General features: G+C 37.8%; 2 protein-coding genes and 2 pseudogenes across 3 annotated transcripts; 3 read left to right on the top strand and 1 right to left on the bottom strand.

The window, feature by feature from the left end:
- The first annotated feature begins 218 nt into the window (after nt 1-218).
- Nucleotides 219-1,370, top strand: LOC147908924 (uncharacterized). The gene has a single exon (XM_087407808.1). The coding sequence runs from the start codon at nt 219-221 to the stop codon at nt 1,368-1,370; it is 1,152 nt and encodes a 383-aa protein (XP_087263934.1).
- A 16-nt stretch (nt 1,371-1,386) lies between these two features.
- On the top strand, nt 1,387-1,884 carry LOC147908923 (uncharacterized). Its single transcript, XM_087407807.1, has one exon. The coding sequence runs from the start codon at nt 1,387-1,389 to the stop codon at nt 1,882-1,884; it is 498 nt and encodes a 165-aa protein (XP_087263933.1).
- A 2,977-nt stretch (nt 1,885-4,861) lies between these two features.
- LOC147908922 (uncharacterized) lies at nt 4,862-5,748 on the bottom strand (annotated as a pseudogene).
- A 4,370-nt stretch (nt 5,749-10,118) lies between these two features.
- Nucleotides 10,119-22,727, top strand: LOC105144013 (uncharacterized; annotated as a pseudogene). The gene is made up of 7 exons (XR_015545679.1): nt 10,119-13,168; nt 13,365-13,660; nt 14,440-14,499; nt 15,109-15,390; nt 15,472-15,709; nt 16,232-16,722; nt 16,822-22,727. The product of XR_015545679.1 is annotated as an uncharacterized LOC105144013 (transcript).
- The last annotated feature ends 281 nt before the right edge of the window (nt 22,728-23,008 follow it).

Genomic DNA, 23,008 nt, shown 5'->3' with positions numbered 1-23,008 from the left:
AAGCCGGTGTCCTTGCCGCGACTGGAACTGTGCGCTGCCGCCTTGCTCACAAAATTAGTCGCGCACACACGTACCGTTTTAAGCCTGTCCACAGCTCCAGTCACTCTTTGGTCCGATTCGAAGGTCACACTCTACTGGATCCAGGGTCACGCCTCTCGTTGGAAGACGTACGTGGCCAACCGTGTGTCCATGATCCAAGAAGCGCTTCCAGAAGGACGATGGCGTCATGTCCCTGGGAAGGACAACCCTGCCGACTGCGCTTCTCGGGGAATAACACAGGAGAGCTCATAGGTCACCCGCTCTGGTGGTCAGGCCCCCCTTGGCTGCTCACGGACGACTCGACTTGGCCTAACGCTCAGCCTGAAACTCCATCGGAGGAAGTATTCGAGCAACGCACCCACGCTTACACCATCACGTCAAGGGTGGTCACGGAGCCGGAGCTCCTTCTCCGATTCTCCTCACTTCACCGGCTCCTGAGGGTCACAGCGTGGTGCTTGCGTTGGCGGTACCAAAGGAGACCGCCAGCAACAAAAGAGAGTCTGAGGTCGACCTTGACACCCGACGAAATCAACACGGCACTCGGACGATGGATCCGAGCGGTTCAGGCACTGCATTATCCACGCGAGGTCACTGCTGCAAGGGATCAACGCCCGGTACCACCTCGCAGTCAGTTGCGGACCTTGAGTCCGTTCATCGACGAGCAAGGAGTGCTGAGAGTCGGAGGTCGCCTAAAGCACGCGATTCTCTCTCCGGATCCAACAGTCATTCCGCCGCACTCACACCTCGCACGCCTCTTAATAATTTCGTGTCACCGCCGAGCACTCCATGGAAGGGTGCAATTGACTCTAGAACTGCTGCGACTGCGGTACTGGATTCCTCGAGGACGAGCCACAACGAAACACTGGTTGCATCGGTGCGTCACTTGCATTAGATGGAGAGAGCCACAGCCGCCGATGGGCAACCTCCCTCAAGGACGCGTAACTCCTGCACGTCCATTCCTCAGAACCGGTGTCGACTACGTCGGGCCAATTTTCATTCGCACGAGCCGAGGGCGCGGGCACCGGTCCCACAAGGCCTTTGTTGCAATTTTCGTGTGTCTCTGTTCCAAGGCAACGCATCTGGAGGTCGTGTCCGACTACACGACGGACACTTTCCTGGCCGCGCTTCGTCAGTTCACATCAAGGAGAGGAATCTGCTCGGACATTTACTCCGACTGTGGCACGAACTTCGTGGGCGCCAACCGACGCCGTATCCCAGATACGGGAGCTTGTTCGCAAATCTTCCACCAACGACAGCCACATCGCGGATGCTGCGGCCACAGAGGGAATCCGGTGGCACTTCAATCCACCTTCCGCACCTCACTTCGGTGACCTCTGGGAAGCAGCGATGAAGTCAACAAAGTACCATCTTCAACGAGTGATCGGCGACACCACGCTCACCTTTGAGGAGATGAGTACTCTTCTGGCTCAAGTTGAAGCTTGCCTGAACTCTCGGCCATTGCTGGCGTTATCCGACGATCCCGACGACCTCTCAGCGCTCACGCCAGGACTCCTGCTCATCGGAGCTCCGCTACTAGCCATCCCAGAGCGGTCGCTCGCAGAGACGGCAACGAGCTCACTCTCTCGTTGGCAGCACCTTCAGGCAATGCGTGACCACTTTTGGGAAAGGTGGTCGCGAGAGTACTTGCATTCCTTGACCTCACGCCTGAAGTGGTGCAAGGTCAGCGCCGCGCCTAAGATTGGCTCATTATGCCTTATTGCTTCGGAGACATCACCGCCAAGTAAATGGCCTCTTGCTCGCATCACCAAGCTGCACCTAGGAGAGGACGGGGTGACCCGAGTGGCAACAGTCCGCACAGCGTCATCCGACCCATCGTCAAATTAGTGATGCTGCCTGGACCTGCTGCCTCGCCAACTCTACACGCGGACTCGCAAGAATAGTATACCGCTCATTGTGAAGAACCGCGCGATCTTCGTCAATGTAATTGCGTCGGTTAAAGCGCCTGCAATCGTTGTAACGTTCGCGTTTGCTTTGTTTACCTTTCGCACTCTTCGAGGATGCGAATTTTCCTATTCTCCTTTTTGAAAATAGCACGTTTACCGTTCGATGCAATGTACTATCCAATGTGTCATTCTGTTACATTTTCGCCGTTTCGTTTCGAAAATATGCTGACTACGTTCTATTTTCGCAACCATTGCGCAACCTTCGCCTTGCAATCGCGATCGACGACTAATTCACTTTGATCGATGTCGTAGCTAAATTACATGACCGCGTCTGCGCCATTCCATCTCCTAAATACCTTTTTCTTAATTTAAACTCAGAGCGCATCCGATCAGGTGCACGCATAGGCTGCCGATATCGTGCACGGAACGCGCACACATCATCAGCCTGCGCCATCTGAAACGCCGCGATCTCCCAAGTAACCACAGAACTCGCGACATCTGCATACTTGCCAAGCGTGATCATCACTGCGTGACAAGGCGGGCGGAATGTTCGAGATACGGCCAACATGTACATAATTTCCATATTTGGCGTTCGTGCGACATACGGATCGAAAGCTTCTAGAAGGATCTCAAGCGTCCTTAGAAGTTTCCAAAATATAAACTCGGCTATCACCTCGTCGATAAAGTCAAAAAACAACAAGCTAAGCCGCACGTCGCACGTACGCAAATTTCAACCGCTATAACGGCGAACCAATTCGGATCGGTCACAGCGCACGCGCGATCGCGTGACGCAAAACGCGTAATATGCGTTCATCCCAATCAAGAATCCAGATTTAACGGGCGTGCATGGCAATAGCGTGCCGCTTGGCCGTTGCGCTCGAAATCGCCAATCGCCACCCGAAACAGAGGATCACCTCAAATTTTTCAATGTGTAAAAATCTCATAGGCGAATGCAAAGGGAAGCCTTTGTTCTCAAAAGAGCATAAAAGGCAAAACCGAGAAGCAATAACTCTCTTAGTTTTCCGCCGTTCTTAATTTTCCGACTCTCTCAGTTTTCCGCCGCTCTTAGTTTTCCGACTCTCTTAGTTTTTCCGCCGTTCTGAGTCAACGCATCGCTATCAGTGCACCGCCAAGGAGACGCTCCGCCGCTAGAAAACCGCCGCGTTTGATTCGCAAAGAAAACCGCCGAGTTTGATTCGCAAAGAATATTTTTGGATTGAAGCGAAATACAACTAAACGCCGTATCACTTTAAAATTTCACGTCAGCGCTCTCGCTCTGACTCGCTCTCGAACAATTACAGTTGTTTTGTTTCTGCATTCTCCGTACAATGTCAGCATGTCATAATATATTTTATTTGTAAAATTCATATTTTACAAAGATTTCACAATGGGCACAAACTGGGCATAAACTTTTCGCGATATGTATTTCTTTACAAACAGCGGGAATGTCTTTACCTCTGAAGATAATTACGTGACGTAACGAAACAATCGTATTCGAGCCGTACTCAAGCTGTACTCGAACCGTACTCGACATAACGAAATAGACGTACAAGCATATCGAAATTTAATAAAATGTGTACACCTATGTATCGAAATTCAACATTAATTGATGTGGTAAACAGATCTATATCAAAACGACCGACAGAAGCTTCAATTAAAAAAAAAACAGTAATTCTGACCCAAAGACCATTCCATTTCTTTTGAAATAACGCGAGATTCCGCATTCGCCTCGATATTAAAAGGAATGTACGAGGCGTAGATGAATAAATCTCGCTCTACACACCAATTCCATATTTCTCGAGATCCGATAAAAACTGGAAACTTCCCCGAACCCATGCAGTTAACTAAGATAAAGCTGTTACGTTGTCGACTTTTAATAAGATGTTGCAGCTTCTTAAATGGGAAGCGAAGCATCTCAAGGCGTGAAAAACTGGCAAAAGCTCGAGGTAGGTAATATGCTTTACCATCAGTGACCAAAACCCATGGATTCGCGACTCATCACAAACCGCTCCCTATCCTGTCAATGATGCATCTGAGAAAATTTCTAGATCAAAAATAGATGGTTTAATTTTATTGCGTTGAGAAGTCCATAACGATGTTTTTCCATCATCTTCTCTGATTGACTTAGATAGAACCATTCGGGCCTCGAAATTCTTATTTGCTGCTAAGAGGGCTAGAATTTTTTTATCTTAGTGTGTAATGCTGGGCAGACCGAGATTAACGAACTAATAAGACTTTCAAAGATTCGAATCTTATATCTCGACTCTTTGTTTAACATAAACAAGGTGGCATTTATCTCTCTTATCTTGTGGAATTGCAATTAAAAAATCTTCTGTGTTAGAAATGAAGCCTAAAACCGGGCAGATTTTGTTGGAATAAGTTTATTTTTATGCCAATTAATGACGAAACCTAAAGAAGTTAAAAGCTTTACCGTTCCCTAACGTTCTCTCGACATTGGCCGTAAGAAAAACCGATCATTAAAAAATCGTCTAAATAAGCTACTGAGAAGAAGCTTTTTTCTCTAAGAGTATGAAAAACTATATTTTTGAAAAAATATAGGGAGCTGACGCTAAATGGTAGAGCTCTGAACTGAAAAATTTGAGATCGGAAACAAAATCGCAGAAATTTTCTGTCTTCTGATGAATAGCAGAGAATACGCGTCCTTCAGTGGTGACAAGCAGATCATCTGGCGACAGAAGATTGATAACCGTCCTCCAATCCTTTATTTTAAAATGCGGTGCCATAATATATTCATTGAGACGCTTAAGGTTTAAGATAAACCTCCAACTTTCTGAGGGTTTATTAATTACAAAATATGATGACAAAAATTGATTTCCGGAATTTGACACAAGCTCAATCGCTCCTTTTTCAGTAAGATTAATAATTTTTCGATAACAAATATTTTCTTTTAACTCAGAACTGTTGACAATTCATTCTCCTGGGGAAGCGGAAACTCTCTAAATGGAAGCTTGTATCCTGAAATAGTTTCTAGGATACTGAGCTCGAAGTAATTTCTTTCCATTTGTGAAAGAAAAAAAAGGCCAGTCTGTCGGCGGACTTTACCTGGTCAACATTCAATGTCTCCTCGAACGAAATCTGGAACGGTGAGATGACCTGCGATTGCTGCTCGGTGCCTCTGCCCTCCTCGCTGGTCCTGTTCTCGGTGCAGGAGCGCGGGAGTTTTTCCCATCTTAGAGGAAGTTATCTGACCTGGTCAGATTAAAGCTTAATTGGCTGCAACACCTTTTACTACTAGAGGCGTCTTAACGATATCCTTTGAAGATTTCTCTATTGCTGACGCCTTCTTGATTTCCTCACCAAACGAGGTGCCGAATAGCAAGCTATCCGCCAGGATCTACTGTCTTCGTCAAAAGGTTAAAGGCAGGTTTAATCTGCGCTCTTCTTGACAATGACAGACCATAAAAAAGATCTTTGTCCTTTCATTGACCTTTGCTACTGTCGATCATGCTTCAGAGCCCAACGAATACTGAACTTCTGGCTTGAAGAAGTCGGAGATAGCTTCTCTGAGAGCGCATAGGCCAATGCCTACCTGGTCTTGGTCTACGTTGGTATACGTTGTACTCGTCTCTTTTAACGATGATGTTACTTTTTAGAGCTGATTTGTTTTTCAGGATTTAATCTAGGAGCTTTTAAAAAAGGCGAGAGTCTCGGAAGAAGCGTATTTCTTTTTCAGGAAAATTCGTTCCTCTGCCTGCGTACCCTTGCTCGAGAGTTCACGCCACTTGGCGATAACTCGATCGTTCCAAGAGTGTTCATCTAAATCTTCCGATTCAATACTAAATAATTAGTTAGATAAGGTATCTAAACCTTCGTTCTGTGAGATAGACACGGGAGGAACCGCCACCATGACCTCTTTGACTGGCGGAGGCGTAGAGGAAATTTCGCTTTCGCTACTTATCTAAATCTGTACCAGAAGAAGGGTTATTTCGATTTATCGGAAAAGGTTGTGTCGTCTTATCACTTGTTCTGCAAATACAGAATACTCGGGATTGATTTACACACCTGTAGTAAGCGGATCTCTTGGCCTTTTCTGTCTCGCAGGCGAATATCGGCCGAGATCAAGATGTATATAGATTAATATAAAAATCGATAATCCTTCTATGAAAAAAGTGATTACTTGTTTGCTAGTTGCATACTATGGCATATTGTATTTTTTAAGCCTTACCGCAAAATATTGGAATATTTAGATTACGAAATGATTGAAACTCCAATTAAAAACAATCAAGTTTTGCTAAAGTTTATGCGACACAGAGATGGAGAAAAATGCGAATAGAAGATCACTTCTGACAAAAATTGAAGTATTTTTAAATATTGACAACACAAAAAACTAAAGAAACATAGTCAATTTTTTTTGTTTTAAAAAAGTTTGATAGTTCAAAAAAGCTTTTATTTTTTTACTTCTGCAATTGAATTATTAAGAATTAAGACTAACATTTATAATATAAAGTTTCAAAATATATTTTTATAAGTAAGATACATTTATATTTTAGATATTGGATATACATATACATAAGTTTTTATAATATTCAAATAAAAATTCACATTCGAAAATAAATTTATTATTTTACATATATCAAACATGTGAAGTGTATAACATCCTACACTGTTAAAAGTAAAATTTTAATTGTAACTTAAAAAATTTAGAATGGACTTTCCGAGACGCAAAAATGTTAAAATTAAAATTTTTGTACAAAAAAATGTTAATTTCCTGCATGTCCCAGGAAGTCCACTATAAGTTTTTAAAATTAACACTTTATTTTTAATAATATATTAATGCGTTTGAAATGCTTGAATATTTAAAACTTTTTAAATGCTTCAAATTCCCGTTAAAATAATACATATAAAGTGTTTTAAAAAAAGCGCTTTATATGTTTTTAGAACTTAAAATGCTTCTAAACAATTAAAAAGTGTTCTAAAGAGATAAAAAAATTCTAAACAATTAAAAACTACAAGGGTTTAAATATTTTAAATGTTTTAAAATAAAACATTTAGATTTGCAGTGTGGTCGTTGCGTTGTTGCCGCGAATGATGTTGTGCATGTCAATCCTGTCGCGAGTGTTGGCAATTTTCCTGATTCCGTCGAGAGTATTGTCAATCGCACGCATCCGGTCGCGAGCGCTGCCAACTTTATTAACTCCGATGTAAATGTCGCCGTTCTAATATTGTGAATCATCGTGAATTGTTCGCGCATTCGGTCAAGAGTGTCGATCATTTCGATCCGCCTGCGCTGCTTCGCGGAGGGGCATGCATAAAACTGAAACCAGACGTTTACGACGGAAGTGCGCCCTTGCGCGAATTTTTCGTGCAATTCAATCTAATAGAAATTCGGAGAAAATATCGCTTCTTTGGGTTCTGACATAGAAAAATTATCACAATTAGCATGTCCCGATTCGGTTCGCGATAAAATCGCATGCACAATTTGTTTCCGCTCTTTCCGACGGATTTGTGAAAAGGGCTCTCCAAATGGAGGGAATAACATCGTTAAGGATAACAATCGAAAGAGGGAATGCAATTAAATTGATTCAAGAAAATAATTTTCAACATAAAAAAGAGAATAATTTAAATTTCGAAAGAAAACAAGAAAATGATTTTATCAAAAAGGAAAAGAGTCAAACTGAAGAAAAAAATGGAGAGAGAGAAGGGAACAAATCAAATGGAAATAAAAAATTTCCAAAGAATAAAAATTTTGAGAGGAATAGAAATAATAAAGAACGTTGGGAATATATGGAAAGAACGGACATTTCCGTTCTGAGTGTCCTGACAAAGTGGGGAACAAGGAATAGTCGACATTTACGGGGAAGACTCGATTAAAATAAAAGAATTCCCAAAAAATATTCATCACCTGAATGGCTTATGCTTTGATGATATTAAAGATAAGCCATATATTTGTTGTGATAATTGTTGTGCTAACATTCTTTGCTGCATCAACATTTTTTCAGAAAATATTCTTATTCTACTAAAAATAAACAATGTTTTAATAACCGATGTATTAATTTTTGTCCTTATAACTGTTATATTAACCAATATTCTTTCAGGAAAAATAGAATTGAGAATAACGTGAAAGATTTTTGTTGTGAAGGCAAAATTAATGACAAACTTTGTCTTCTTAGAATTGATACAGGCTTCGATATTTCAATTATAAATAGTATTACGTCCAAACCCTTGATAATTTGGTCAAGGAGATAATGAGAGAGAATGGAGAGGATATGGAAGGACGGTCAGACTCAATCTCACAGATACTATACGCACGGAGGCGAATACCTGTGAGTCGTACGCACCTTTTAAGTCCCGGAATGTAGGCCAACGTCCGAAGGGACGCTATGACACCTGTTCCACTGGACAGTGCGAACGTCGGTCCTATCTTTTCGGTCAAGGAATTTAATCCCTTTGACCCGGGACTGAACCTCGTGCGATCTCAAGTATTCGAGGGAAGTGAATACGAGGGGTGATTTTTAATAAAAACAGAAGAATACCTTACGTTACATTTATTAACAAAATAAAAAGGTTTTGTACATTAGCTTGTCTTTTACATACATTGTGAATGCGTATATGTGTGTGTGTGTGTGTGTGTGTGTGTGTGTGTGTGTGTGTGTGTGTGTGTGTGTGTGGATGAGAAAGGCTTAGAGAGTACGGGCGGCGAGGAGCATATTACGGGAGCACATCAGGGTGAGGTGTTTAAACAATACGGTGTAAGGTGCGGGATTTCCGGGGGTATACACTGTTACTAGTCTGTCCCCTTCGTGGGAGGGGGGCGGGTAGAACATCCGATTCCTGTTGATCGGCTCTGAACTTAGCCGAAATGGGAGGGGCGGGAGTTGATCTGAAAGAGGGAGAGGGAATGGGAATCGTTGTTCGTAAAGGAGAGAGGGGGGAAGCGTTCCTCGAGAGGAAAAAGAGGAAATCGTTGTTCGAGAGGAGGAGGGGGAGGAAATCGTTCCTCGAAAGGAGGAGGAGGAGGGAATCGTTGTTCGTAAGGAGGAGGAGGAGGGAATCGTTCCTCGAGAGGAGGAGAGGAATAATCAAGGATTTCTTGGATATCGAAGTCTATTACGAGAGAAGAGGTGAGGTCCAACGTTTCTGTTGGTGAGTATGAGATTTCTGTCGATTGTTCGACAGTTGATTGTCGACGCGATTGTGGGTGAGCCTGGGGAGCGGTTCCGCCTGCTCCTTCCGTTATAAGGGAGTCGTCCGCGTTTCTTGCTGATTCGTACTATGAACCGACGAATTAAAATTGGAATACGCGTATGTATATTAATGCTCAATAATTGAGGCTTTCCATGCGGGGAAACGCGAGGTGAACTATAAATAATTATAACTTACTATTTAGCTGTCCCAAGATATCGAGTAGAGAGTCTATGTGCGAGCCCAACGAGATCCGGCGTCCGCGAAGAGCGTCCGATGAGCAGTTGCCGTGGCGTAAGGCTGGTATCTTCAGTTGCGATTTGATTACAAGTTCGCACTCGGACGGGATCGCGAACTGGCGTGATTAGCGCGTTATAGTAATTTTTCGGACTGCCCGAGACAATGAGTAAAATTCTGTACTGACGTGAACCGAGTGCTTCAAAATTTGGTACTGACTCTGTGCTTCCGTGGGACCTGTATTTATATCCCGAAAAAAGGGTGTTGAGCCTTTGTCTAGGATGCTAAAGTTAGTTGTAAATATCACGCGAGATTTACGATTTTTTATAATGTTTTATCGTAGTTGATCTAAAGTACATAGAGTAGTTTTGAGAAGAAGAGAAAGTGATTTATAGTTTTTTCTTTTTTTAAAAAGCCAAGATTGCTCCGAGACGGATGATGAATTCTGTTACTCTCGCGGAAAATGTGACTAGATAAGCAGATGGTTACCATGCCATCATTGTCAGTTGTCCGAGTCTGGTTTCAGATAACGTTCTTGTTGGAAGTTATTCTATGCATTTATGTTTTTTTTTCTTTTTTAAGTGCGATATGGCGCCTGTTTTTTTTTTAAGAAGATAAAATTATCAGTCTCGGATGATAAAGCCTAGATTTTTACTATTGCGTGACTTCGGTACATTTATAATGTCTTAGCAATCTTGTCTCTTTTTGAGCCTACATTAAGGTTATTATTCTTTTTAGGTTGATTGACGTTTACGAGTTTTTGCGGCGCCTGTCCGGTCCTTTTTCAATTTTATCAATCCGTTATCAGAAGGCCCCGCTCGGGTCTTGTAGACGCCAACCATAGTCGCGGCGAAGAGAAAAATAAATCGTGGCGTCTGTAGGATGTAACAATAATAATTTAGTTGAATCGTGTAAACCGAAAATTATAATCGACAAATGTTAAATATCCCACGGGGAACAAGTTCCAATCAGATACAAAACCAAAGTTCGACTTGTAGTAAAATACTGTGTTGAGATATCAATGTTAATAGCCAAAATAAATAATAATTGTACTTTGGGTGTCGATTTTCTTAAATTACTTAATTTAAAAAATATTTTTGATTGCATTTTTCTGGGATCAGTTTCTGATATTGAATGCGCTCGAGTAGAAAGTATTGCGGTTGCTAGAATTCCGTCTAATTTGGTGATGCTTCTGCTGGAAATAGGTATTTGCTCGTCGCTGTTTTACTAAGTGGGTAGAAGCTTTCCCGTTAAAAAATGTCAGATCTAAAACTATAGCAGAAACCTTTTCAAATAAAATTATTTCCAGGTATGGAGTACCTCTAGAAGTTCATATTGACCAGGGGAAGAACTTCGAGTCGAGAATTTTTCGCGAACTATCACGCTTACTAGGGATAAAGAAAACGAGGACAACTGTTTTGCACCTACATTCGGACAGGTAGAACGTCAACATCTTGAACTATTTGACAAAATTCATCTCCGAAAATCAAAAAGACTGGGATCGGTAGATTCCATTATATCTGTTGGCGTAAAAATCATCCAAACACAGAACTGGAATGACTTCAGCGGAGGTTTATTTTGCTCAAGATCTCTGTCTATCGACTGATTTGTTACGTGGTAATCTATCAAAAACTGAGGAGGTTAGTTCTCCGGAAGATTACTTGGAAAAAGGAAGAAATTCATGAAGGAAACCAATAGATATCAAATCTTCATAAACAAAAACCTGGTATGATCTTAAAGCCAGACAAATCTATTTTGAGGAGGGACAGAAAGTGTGATTATATTAGGTGTTGGAATTAATTCGTAGCGTTTTTTAATGAAAGAATGTTATTTATTTCACATGAGCATTAAAAAATACATTAATGAAAGTACTTCCCATCACTTGTAAAACGCTACGAATTAATTCCAACACCTAATATAATCCTCGAAGAAAGAAGGAGAGAACTCCTAAGTTGCAGAGCAATTGGGAAAGACTATATTTTGTAATTAAGAAACTTAGCGATACTGTATCTACAAGTTGAACAAACATAAAAATATAATTGTACATTCGGATAGGCTGGCATCATATTTAGAAAGATGTTTAAGAGAAACGAGTTAACAAATCGAAACCTTATCACTTGAAAAGAATTGTAATCTTATTATGTAAGCTACGCGAGTTATTTTTCTTTCTTAGTTGCAGAGTTCACGTTCGCGCGGCACATAATGCGGATTCGGACGGAAAGGATCTTCCCGGGAGCTTTAATGAAAACATTTTGGACGCCTTACAGTCAGTCCAGCAGGCTCATCTTCCACGAAATCAGAAGTCAACAACGAACACGCTTCAACCGGCCCTATTTTTTTTTAGAAGACCGCCTCGCCGGCGGTTTTTGAACCGTGGTTTTTCCGTGGAACGGAAGACGAATGCCGAGGTAGGAATTGGAGGCGGAAATACTACAGTACATCATTTTTTTGTCCCCCCCTCCTTTCCGAAAACAGAAGAACCAAGAGCGCAAGACCTCAAGAGAAGAGGCAAGAGAATCCTGGCATTCCCTTCATGAAGACGGGGGCATGCTCGAGCGGGTTTCGTCCTATGGGGGAGTAGCTAGTGATCAATAAGATTAATTATTACATCATTCTTGACACGGGGGATATGAATGAAAATTCAGAAATCTACTGGAACATGTAGGTCGTAGCTATCAAAAAAATGATAATGTCATTGTGAACGATGATAGTCACGTCTAGAAAGTTCTATTATTACTACTAACTTCGATGAACTTTAATCGTTCATGTATCGAGTTAAAACAATTGGTGATGGAATTCAGAAATTCAGGAGGCGCAGCTAATAAAATATCGTCCATCTTCGAATTCAGGGACTTCGAAATTATGCCGAAGGTCTTTGTCTGACACGATGCATCGACCGGCGCACTGCAAACACAGTACAACGGACCATACAAAGTACTCTAGTGAGGCGAAAAATGTACAAAATACGAGTACACGACAAGTCACTTAACATCTCGATAGACAGATTAAAGCCAGCGTACACCCTAGAGGACACAACTAGCAAGGCGCCAACAGCAATCAAGAGCGGACGTCAGAGCAAGCCTCCAGTCAGATTCAACAGTACGTGATGGTTCCGCTACTATCAAGGGGGGGGGCGGTTCCTTATGCCTCACAAGCCCGCCATCCGCACAGTTATACACAGCACGCACGCGCAACGAAGCGCGAGTACCGCAGCTCAGTCCCCAGAGGACTGGCGCACCTAACAAAAACCCGCGCTCGAGATTCGCCCGGAGGGAGATATAAAATTCACCGGAACGAAGGAAGACACGCTCACTTGCACTTCCGAGCACGTGTATAACCAGTGTGGCACATATTTAACCAAGCTGGAACGCATCCCGAGACGATTGAAGGTGCCTACCGGCCGAAGAGTTATAGCTACCCAACAGCAGAGGCGCCGCCCAGTCGCAGTAGCAGCAACCCGGCAGCGGAAGAGCAGCACGGTCTCGCAGAAGAGTGACAGCAGCCTGCAGTCCCGACCAGAGACGGAAGCAACGAGAACAACTGCAAAATTGTTGCAATTGTTTTAATTATTATAATTCCCTATAATATAAGCTTTATAGAGTTAGTTACTATTGTATAATAGACACAATTCTCTAAAAATAATATTTCTTTGTAGGAGAGCCAGCATTTCTGTGGACAATTCGTTTCTTGTAGCTTTAAGAAGATTGCCAATGTATGATTGTTACATTATAAATTCCTAGCACTCGACATGAAATAACATTAGATTCGTTGTTATAAATTGTATAGAGTGCAAAACGAAATTATTCATCATGAAACGGAGCATAGACGGCAGGAATCTTTCACAGGTAAGATTATTATGTATTACTAGTTCTTTACTTTTATTTTACTAATATTATTTCTTGAAATTGATGTTGATAAATGATATTTTGTATATAAATATGATACATACAATATTTATACACAGTAATTAACTTAAAATATATGTTATTATACTATAAAAAATCCACAAGATAAGAAAATAAATGATATAATTATTTGTAGAAAGAAATTGAAGAACAGGATCCTTTGCAATCTCAACAGCAACAGCAAGATGATGCAGATCAACAACAGTTAGAGCAACAGCAGCAAACTGTCCAGCCGCAGATTCGTTTTCTAAGCGCTAATGTGTTGCAGCAATTGCAGCAATAGCAAGATGTTCAGCAAGCTCAGCAACAGCAACAGCAACAGCCACAAGTTATTACCCTGCAAAACTTTGTGCCTTTACAAACTCAACAGCCGCAACATGAACAGCAGAGAACGCAAGCAATCTCTGTCCAATCGCTCATCAATTCTTGCAAGTATGAGAAGACATAATTATTTATATTAAAAAAACAGTTAATCGTACTGAAAAAAAAATTATACATTTGATATATTATATTTAATTTATAGCGAATTTGATTGGATGCACTCAGTATGAACTGATGTACATTAAAGTCGTACACAAAATAACGTAAAGATATGTTTATAAATAAACATAGAAATCAATTAAATCGTAAAGTACTCAATACATTTTTTTAAATATACTATTAGGTAAAATATATATTTTATAATTCGAAATATTTGCATTTCATTTTTATATTCAAATTAAATCAGTGTACAACGACTTTAATATGCACCAGTGCTTTCAATCGAATTTTTCATTAAATACGTATACAATCTCCAATGAAAGAAATAAATGACGAACTAAATTAATATAATTAAATGATTAATTTTTCTTCTCAGTGCATGTTTTGAAATTCGTTATTCTTTAAAGCCTACTTTAGATAATCTATAATTTGTGATCAAATTCAAAACAGAATTCTATTTATAATTTTGCGTATAATATAGGAAACATTTGAAGAAATAAAGTACACATATAGAAAATATATATCAGTGATATATATTTTCTATATGTATGTATTTTATTTTTAGTAATTCAGTAAGTAATTCAGTAGGTATGACAAAGTCTCACGCAAGAGATCGTCTCATCATAATCAATATTATATAACAATTGAAATACCAATTAATAATTTTTATATGTGACAAATATTGTAAATTATAATAATATGAAATTACATTCTAATTATTTTAATTTTAGCAAATACCTCAAGTGGCGCAGATTATCATGCCGAGCGGTCAAATTCAGCAAGTGCAAATTGTTAGTTTACCGCAATTACAAAACCTTCAGATAAATATTAGGTGTAGTAAAAAGAAATCTATCTATTGGAAAAATAATGGATTTCTTTTTATTACACCTAATATAAATCAAATTCAACAATAAATGAAAATCTGGAATGTATTATTATTCAAAACAATATTTTAAAGGGCATATACCACTACACAAGATATTGGAAGCGAATAATATTTAAATTTATTAATTTTAAATCGTAATTATGTATAATATAAATATAAACGTTTCAACACTTAATTAGGCCATCTTCAGTATATACATATATAAAAAATTTTCCTATCACCAAAATGTTATTATCGCAATTTACAAATTAATAACGTCTTTACATCAATTATATAGGCATCGAATCTTGTCCATTTGATTGATTACGTAAAATACTTGTTATGTTATAAAATTGTTTATGTTACGAATCGGTTATCAATACTTTCCTATAAAATATATGGACCTAGAGAGATCGAAATCGAACTCAGGATTTGCCGACTACAAATCGGTCGCTTTCGCAAGGAACTATTAGTTATTCTTTCAACATTATTTTTTCATGATCTTATTAGATAAACATTTAACGTTTTATTACAGAGTCAGCAAGTAACGCAAGTTGCACATCAACAAGCACAACAACAAATCATCCAACAACAAACTCAAATAGTACAGTCGTTGCAACAGCAACAAGTCGCCCAAGCCCAAGTACAACAACAGCAGCAAGTGCAACAAGTGGTACAGCAGGTGATACAACAACAACCAGCATCGTCCCAGCAGCAGCAGCAGCAGTTGCAACAGCAGCAGATGCAACAGTCCTCCACTCCATCATCGACAGTAGCGACTTGGAGCACAACAGTTGCATCTCCCAGCAATGTTCAAGTAATATACTAAATTTCAATATTAACATATTAATAATATTTACATAAAGTTATTCTAAGTGATATGCTATACGTTTCTTAGATACTTGGGATAGGTACGTTAGGAAGAAACATAACGGGAAATACTAACGTTATTACTATAAAAGATAGCCAGAAAATCGATGTGCAGACGTTATCTAGTTTGACGAGACCGCCCGAAACGGTAGAAGGTGATATCAAAGTAACTAATATCGATGCGAGCCAATTAACTAGTGGACAAGTAATACGTATCCCTGCTACACGATCGGCTCAACCTACAGTACAACCTATTACGATTACAGGTAAGGGAATTGTTATGTGTGCACAATAATAAGCACAAGACGAGCACAAGAATAAATTTAAAGTACAAACAGACGAAGGTAAGCGATTCCTTATACAAAAATAAATCAAAAGTGCAGAATAATTTTTTTTTGTTCGAAGCCTTTTTCCAAGGAAATCAAATTTGAAAATCACGAAGTACGTGTACACTTAACGAACATTTGATTTGTAGAAAGACATTAAAGAAAACGTTATCATATTTACATAACAACTTTACGAGTGGCAAGATTAAAGAAAATGTGACAAATAGTTAAATTTTATTTATTTCATTAAGAGAGAAATTGCTTACAGTAAAGAATAAAAAAAGTTTATTCTGCACTTTCAATTCATTTTTGTACAAGAAATCATCTCCTGTTTAATTGTATTATAGATTTTGTCTCCCGAATATTGAAAGATTATTACTTTTAATTTATACATTTTCTGATACATTTCTTCATAATTTTTAATTTTGCAAACAATTAATGTTGTAAATAATCCTTATACAGGAACGCAAGGACAACAGTTAGCTTATTCCTGCGTCCGCATTAGCAAATTTGATCACGCAACAAGGTAACATGATGAGGAATGTGAGCAATGGAAGTATAATACAAATTCAGCCAACCCCCGGACTGAATACGACCAATAGTTTCTTACAATCGATACCCGTGCAAAATATCCCAGGCTTAGGCAATGTGCAAGTAATACCGGCGAGCGCATTGCAGCCGGTTACAGTTCAAACATTGCCGGCCACTGTTCAAACCACCGCGACCACACCTATCATTGCGACAACACTAACCATGTAATTCGACTCAAATGATTCTACCAAATGGCAGATTCTTCAAACTCTTCAGCACGGGACCTTGACAACATCCGCTACACCTGTATCTCATCAACAACAAATATCGAACCTGGCCATTACCCCTACCAGTGACGATCCTAATAAGCAGCACCGTAGAAGAGTCGCATGTACATGTCCCAATTGCGGCGATGGCAACAGGTGAGCAATAACTTCTTTCAACTATATCAAATATTTGTGTCACTAATGAATAATAGTCGTATGTTGCATTGATATATATGTCCCCATATTTCTCTTTAGAAATAGGGATATAATCAGGAAACGGCAACATGTATGTCATATTGCTGGATGTAATAAAGTATATGGAAAAACGAGCCATCTACGTGCTCATTTACGCTGGCACACTGGTGAACGTCCTTTCATCTATACTTGGATATTTTGTGGTAAAAAGTTCACTAGATCCGATGAACTCCAAAGGCATCGTAGAACTCATACGGGTGAAAAACCTTTTCAATATCCAGAATGTACAAAGAAATTTATGCGATCGGATCACCTAACGAAACATATCAAAACGCATACGAAGATACGGAGCACGTAAGTAACGCAAATTCGAAACGCATCGCACGCGATGCATTATCACTTACTGAATTTCAGGAAGCTGCCACTTCGACGCAGGAAGGCTCATCTGACAGTCAATCTTCCACTGAGCAAAAAATAATGATAGCTCTGCACAAGGAGGAGCAATCTGATTATCATAGCAGAGCCGATCGAATCCGTAAAAAATGACTCATCGAACACAAATGAATAAAAATTTTATGACGTATAGTATAAAATCAGACAGCAATCGACTTGTCGGTATCAATAGGTAGGCGAGTTCAAGTCGACAAAGTGACTAAAAGCACGCTTGTCGAGCAAGTAAATGTGATTGGTTTTTAAATCCTATCATAGGATTCAATTAATCAAATTTAATTGCTCTACTTTGTTGACTTGAAAGCGCCAAATATTATAATATACATTTTATGATGAAATCAATATTTAGTATTAAATTTCTGAAAAAAATGTCATTTGGTAGAAACAAATCTTAAATCATAAAAATGTAGTAGTTTTCTTTATGCTATATCCTATTTTATGTTTATACAATGTGTGTAACTTCGAGTGGATAATTAGAGTGGATTATTAGTCTTAAAAAGGCGAATGTTATTCGGCTCACTATTGTCCTCTCTATGGGAAGTAGAAACTGATGTTCTACCGGTGTTACTTGTTAATAACTTTTATGGTGATGATGAAAATTCTAATCGAAGAAAAGAACTGTAGAATCTGGACGTAACACTAAGAATGCTCAAGAACTCATCTCAGATCACTCATCAGTAATTATGACGATCAGTAATGACATAATTGAGAAGGAGAATCCAAAATTAACAAATAGCAAAACTGAATGGAATAAGTTTTGACAGATAATTGAAGATAACGTTGAACTCTAAAAGTCTATTAAGAACCACAACAACTGGAAGACGAAACACATCTGCTAATGCAAAAGATACAATAGGCGACGTGGGGGAGCATTCCTGCTGGACAAAAGAAAATAAGCAAAGATATTATCATTTCATTAGAAGTAAGGGAACTGCTTAGTAGAAAACAAAAGCAGAGGAAAAGATCGTACTGCAGAAAACAAAATTCAGCTAAATGAGCTTAAAATATTAAAAAATATTTAAAAAATTAAGAATGAGACAATTAATTGTTTAGAAACTTACAGAACCTGACAGTCGGAAAAGAGATTATTCATTCTAACAGGCGACCAAAGATCTAAAAAGCAAATATCGTTGATTAAAAAAGACAATAATGCATGGACAAGAAGTGCAAAATAAAACGCTGACATATTTGTAAAATCTTAGGAAACATTCTAATCTCTTCCTAAGTAAACAGGATAAAAACATATGTAATACAAGTAATAAAAAAGGGTGAGCAAGAAATACAATCGATAACTCTGAGGGAATTAAAGAGAGAAATTAAGAATAACCTAAGTATTAAAAAAGGGTATAATTCTATTACAGAAAAAATAATTAAGAAGTTGCCTGAAAAAAGGATAAGGAAGCTGTAACAGCTTAATAAATGCGGCATTTAAGTTAAAATATGTCCCAAGGTAGTCAAAGGTGGCAGAAATAACAATGATCCCTAAACCAGGCAAATCACTCAATAAAAAAAAATGATAAAAAATCGTACAGATCACTGCTTCCATAATCTCAAAATTTTTCGGAAAACTATTTATGAAAAGGCTTAAGCTGATAATAAAGGAAAAGAACTTTATTCCCTCGCATTGGATTCAGAGAAGCATTTCACTATAGATCAGGTGCACAAAATAACCAATGTGACTAAAAATGCACTAGAAAATAAAAAGATATGCTTGCATCTTTCTGGATGTTGCCAAGGCGTTCGATAGAGTGTGGCATCGAGGATTGGAGTATAAACTATGACGAGATCTATCATAACAATACTATCAGATATTAAGACCCTATATCGCAGATAGATATTTTAAGTGCGAAGAAAAATATTCTGAGTTAATGAAAATACCAGCAGGAGTATCACAGGGCAATATTTTGGGACCCGTCCTTTTTCTTCTACACAAATGATATACCAAATCTGAGAGAAGTAAGAACAGCTATATTTGCTGACGATACAGCAATTCTAGAAACTGGTGATTACGTGGAGGAATCTACAAATTACAAAGAACTATCAATGCCGTAAATAATTGGATAAATGGCGAATCAAATTAAATGAAGCGAAATCGACATATAAATTTTACAAATCGTGAAGTTACTAGGATATTGATTGAAATTAACTCGCAGAAAATACCTTATGCGAATATTGTCAAATACTTAGGCATGATGTTTGAATAGGTTGAACTTAAATGGAAAGAGCATGTTAAAAAAAAAACAAAAGAATTAAACATCAGATACAGAACCATGTACTTACTATGGGGAAAGAACTCGAAGAAGTTGAGCAATAAACTGTTATTATATCGATAGATCCTGAAATCGGTGTGGACGTATAGTGTTCAACTCTGGAGTTGCGCCAAAAAGACGAATACAGATAGTATCTAGAGATTTCAGAATAAAGTTTTTCTTAGGAATGAGGTAGATGCCCTATAATATATAAGAAACGACAACTTATTATACATAGAGATCTAAGAATAAAATACATTAACGATGTAATAAAAAAGTATGTAAAACATGGGGAACGATTACAGTGACAGAGCTGGGATTCGTTGCTTTTTAGACGGAACGAGCATAATAAGAAGACTCAAGAGAACTCTTGTCAAAAACAAGAGCACTCTGTTCAAAACCACTTAGGGAGTAACCGATGGGTTATACTCCAACAAACGTGTAGTTATATAGATAAGTTACTAGATGGGTTTTGACTCAGTTGAAATATTCCTTTATATATAAAAAATATACATTTATCAGAACTTTGATTATATGCCGATTATATTTGAATTTGCAACAATCTGAGATACTAGTAATCTTCCTCAAATTAAATCAAAATATGTAAAGAATTTATTGCAAAAAATATTTTTATCTGTGAGAACGCTAGTCTCTGAGGACAACTGAGCTTGCATGGTATACGTAAAATCCGAATTCAATTCCCTGCCTAGGTAATATTGCATTTTTTGCAATAAATTCTTTACAGATTTTAATTTAATTTTGAGGAATTTTATTAGCATCTCAGATTTTATTAGCATAAATGACATACTAATCCAAAAGTAAGTGGCACGCAATCATAGTTCTGAGATAATTGCATTTAAAATACATATTGATGTATTACTCTAAACATCTAATTTTTATCGTAGTTTCGTATTTAGTTGATTCAATTAATATTATATCAATCCAACATAATTTACACATTTAGTAATGCGATGTAATTATAAATTAACAAATCCATATAGCAACCCCATTACTTAATAATTGCTTGATTACTGACATAATATTCATCCATCTCAACATTCTCATCATGTATGTAAAGAAGCCATTTCTTTGTTACCTCGTTTGAATTATATATATAATTTTATATGATTTAAATAAGAAAGAATGCTTTTAGAAATATACAAACCTATAAAAAACATTAGTAGAGAAAAGTAATTTGAAATATTTTTGGCAGACAATGTATGTTGGATTTGACGTCTTCTTATTAAAAGACAAGTTATTTTCTATATAATTTTTGTTTTTACAATAGAAACTTTGTTTTCAAAGCAGAGAATTTGTGTTTTTTAAAGCAAATAGATACCAAAACAAATTCTCTGCTGTAAAAACAAAAATTATAACAGAAAATATTTTGTATTCATGAAGCAAAGAATGTGTTTTAAAGTACAAAATTTGTGTGTAATTGAAGCAGAAAATATTTATTGTAGCCTTACATGTTCTTATGTCCCTTTATGCCATCGATGACAAATTTCCTAACCTGAATAGACGTCGATTTTAACGATTAATACCTCGATCCACGGAGCAGAGCAATTTTTTGTCAGATTCATTCGTTTCATGTAAAAACGAGCCCAATTTTATCATCAGAGGAGGCTAAACTCAACAATTACCTATTTATTATTACTGAAACACTTAGACCAACTTTACCGATCCTGATGTTTTGAATCGATCGAGACATTATCGTAGTACAGATCGCAGCGCTCGCTGATTATATATACCACTAGTGTTCCTTGCGTAAAAAATGTCAAATGGACACCAAAGAAATGCGTGACATGTGGTCGACGATGACGACGTATCTGAATCTGAAAAGTGACAGATCCAAACTTTGCATCGCAATATTTCCGCTAATAGGGCTATGAAGAGAAAAAATAAAAGCACGTATAATATTGTATAATCTGAGTGTAAGCTATCGATCAAGTGTACTTAAAACTCGGGATAGTTGACAAGGGAACACAATCAAATAAATCTCTCCAATTTAAATATGCTTTTAATATGGAAAAAAATAGAAGATACATATTTTCTTATACATGCTGAGTCGCACGTTAAGAGGGTGAAAAATCCCTCCCTTGAAAAAAATCGACTTTTTTCAAGAGAGGATTTCAGCCTTTTCACCTATAAGAAAATACGTATTCTATTTTTTTCATATTAAAAGTTCATTAAAATCGAAAAGATTGGTTTCACTTGGTTGTTCCCTTGTGAGATTCGATAATCTGGTGCAACTCGCCAGCTCGCGTAAAGGAGGCACGTCAGTGTTTCGTGTCATGTCTTAGCGCCGAGACACTACCGTGTCTCCAGATATAGTAATTCAAATTGAATTATTTAAGCATTAAAGATCTAGTTTTGACCATTAAGGCAGTTACTCTTTACGTTATTCTTTATTGTTGAATTTTCAAATGCAGTCCAATCTTATTGTTTATATTACGTCGTCTGAAAGAAAGACGTTGTTTCCATACATACGATTATCACGAAGAATATTACTAAGGCCTCGGTAATTTAAAGGCTTAGGACGTTTGTACGAAATTCAAGAAATCCGGGTTCGACTCCCGGCCGAGATAATATTTTTTGCAATAAATTTATTTATAGTTTTTCAACATATTAACATCTTTTTAACAGAATGATTGAGTATCAAATTATTAAAATAGCTTGTCAATTTAATTAGTGATGTTACTACAGTAGTTTAATTGTGTTTATAAGTCCGAAAAACTAATTTGGCACGCAGTGTAAATGACTATATAATAAATATGGTACGTATGTATGTACAGGGCTGGCAACTTACCTCGCCTATGGGTGTGGAATTTTTGACTGACAAAAGGAGAGGAAAGGAAGGAAGGAGTATAAAATAACAACTTTTTTTTTATTTTTAATTTATTTTGTGCTTTTTGTTACCGACTCTTTTTTTACAATTGCGAATTTGTCTAATAGTCGGTAAGGGATCATTTATATTGGACATAACCATATGTCGTAATTTGTAAGAATTGATTAATCACATTCGAGTATTCACCTTTCATTCAATTGTAAAAGAGGAATGCTCGACTGTGATTAGTTGATTCTTACAGATAATAGCATACGATTACGGTCAGTATAAATGATCTCTAAAAGTTGAATCTCTGCTACGCGCAGTTGTACTGCCATTACAAATATCGGTCGACATCTGCTCCTTTTAAACCGTTCACAGTTGATTTTTAATCCAATTCTTGGATTCCTTTGGTGTGGATTTCCATACTAAACTAAATTTTGAAAGTATGAAGTGCTCCACGATTCCACACTATATATAGTTGCCGAGCTTGTGTACATAGAGGAAAGTCACCGATACCGACATATCACTTTATTTTTAGACAATATTTCTTTAAAAAAAGTCAAAATAAAACTTTAAAAACATAAATACAAACTAAAAAGTGTCTTCCAATAGTATAGTTTTTATAATATTATTTGCAATAATTAATTTTTTCATGAAGTAAGCAAAAATGAGCGTCTGATAAAATGGGTCCAAATTGATACAGTGGACAGTATTCCTA

The sequence above is a fragment of the Acromyrmex echinatior genome, chromosome 7 (genome assembly GCF_024713525.1).
Source record: "Acromyrmex echinatior isolate Ae372 chromosome 7, ASM2471352v2, whole genome shotgun sequence".
NCBI lineage: Eukaryota > Metazoa > Arthropoda > Insecta > Hymenoptera > Formicidae > Acromyrmex > Acromyrmex echinatior.
The sequence above is the reverse complement of the archived record's forward strand: the minus strand, read 5'-3'. Positions and strand labels throughout refer to the sequence as shown.

Bases quoted from the DNA above. Each gene is read 5' to 3' on its own strand.
- LOC147908924 (XM_087407808.1), top strand. From the start codon at position 219: ATGGCGTCATGTCCCTGGGAAGGACAACCCTGCCGACTGCGCTTCTCG.
- LOC147908923 (XM_087407807.1), top strand. From the start codon at position 1,387: ATGAAGTCAACAAAGTACCATCTTCAACGAGTGATCGGCGACACCACG.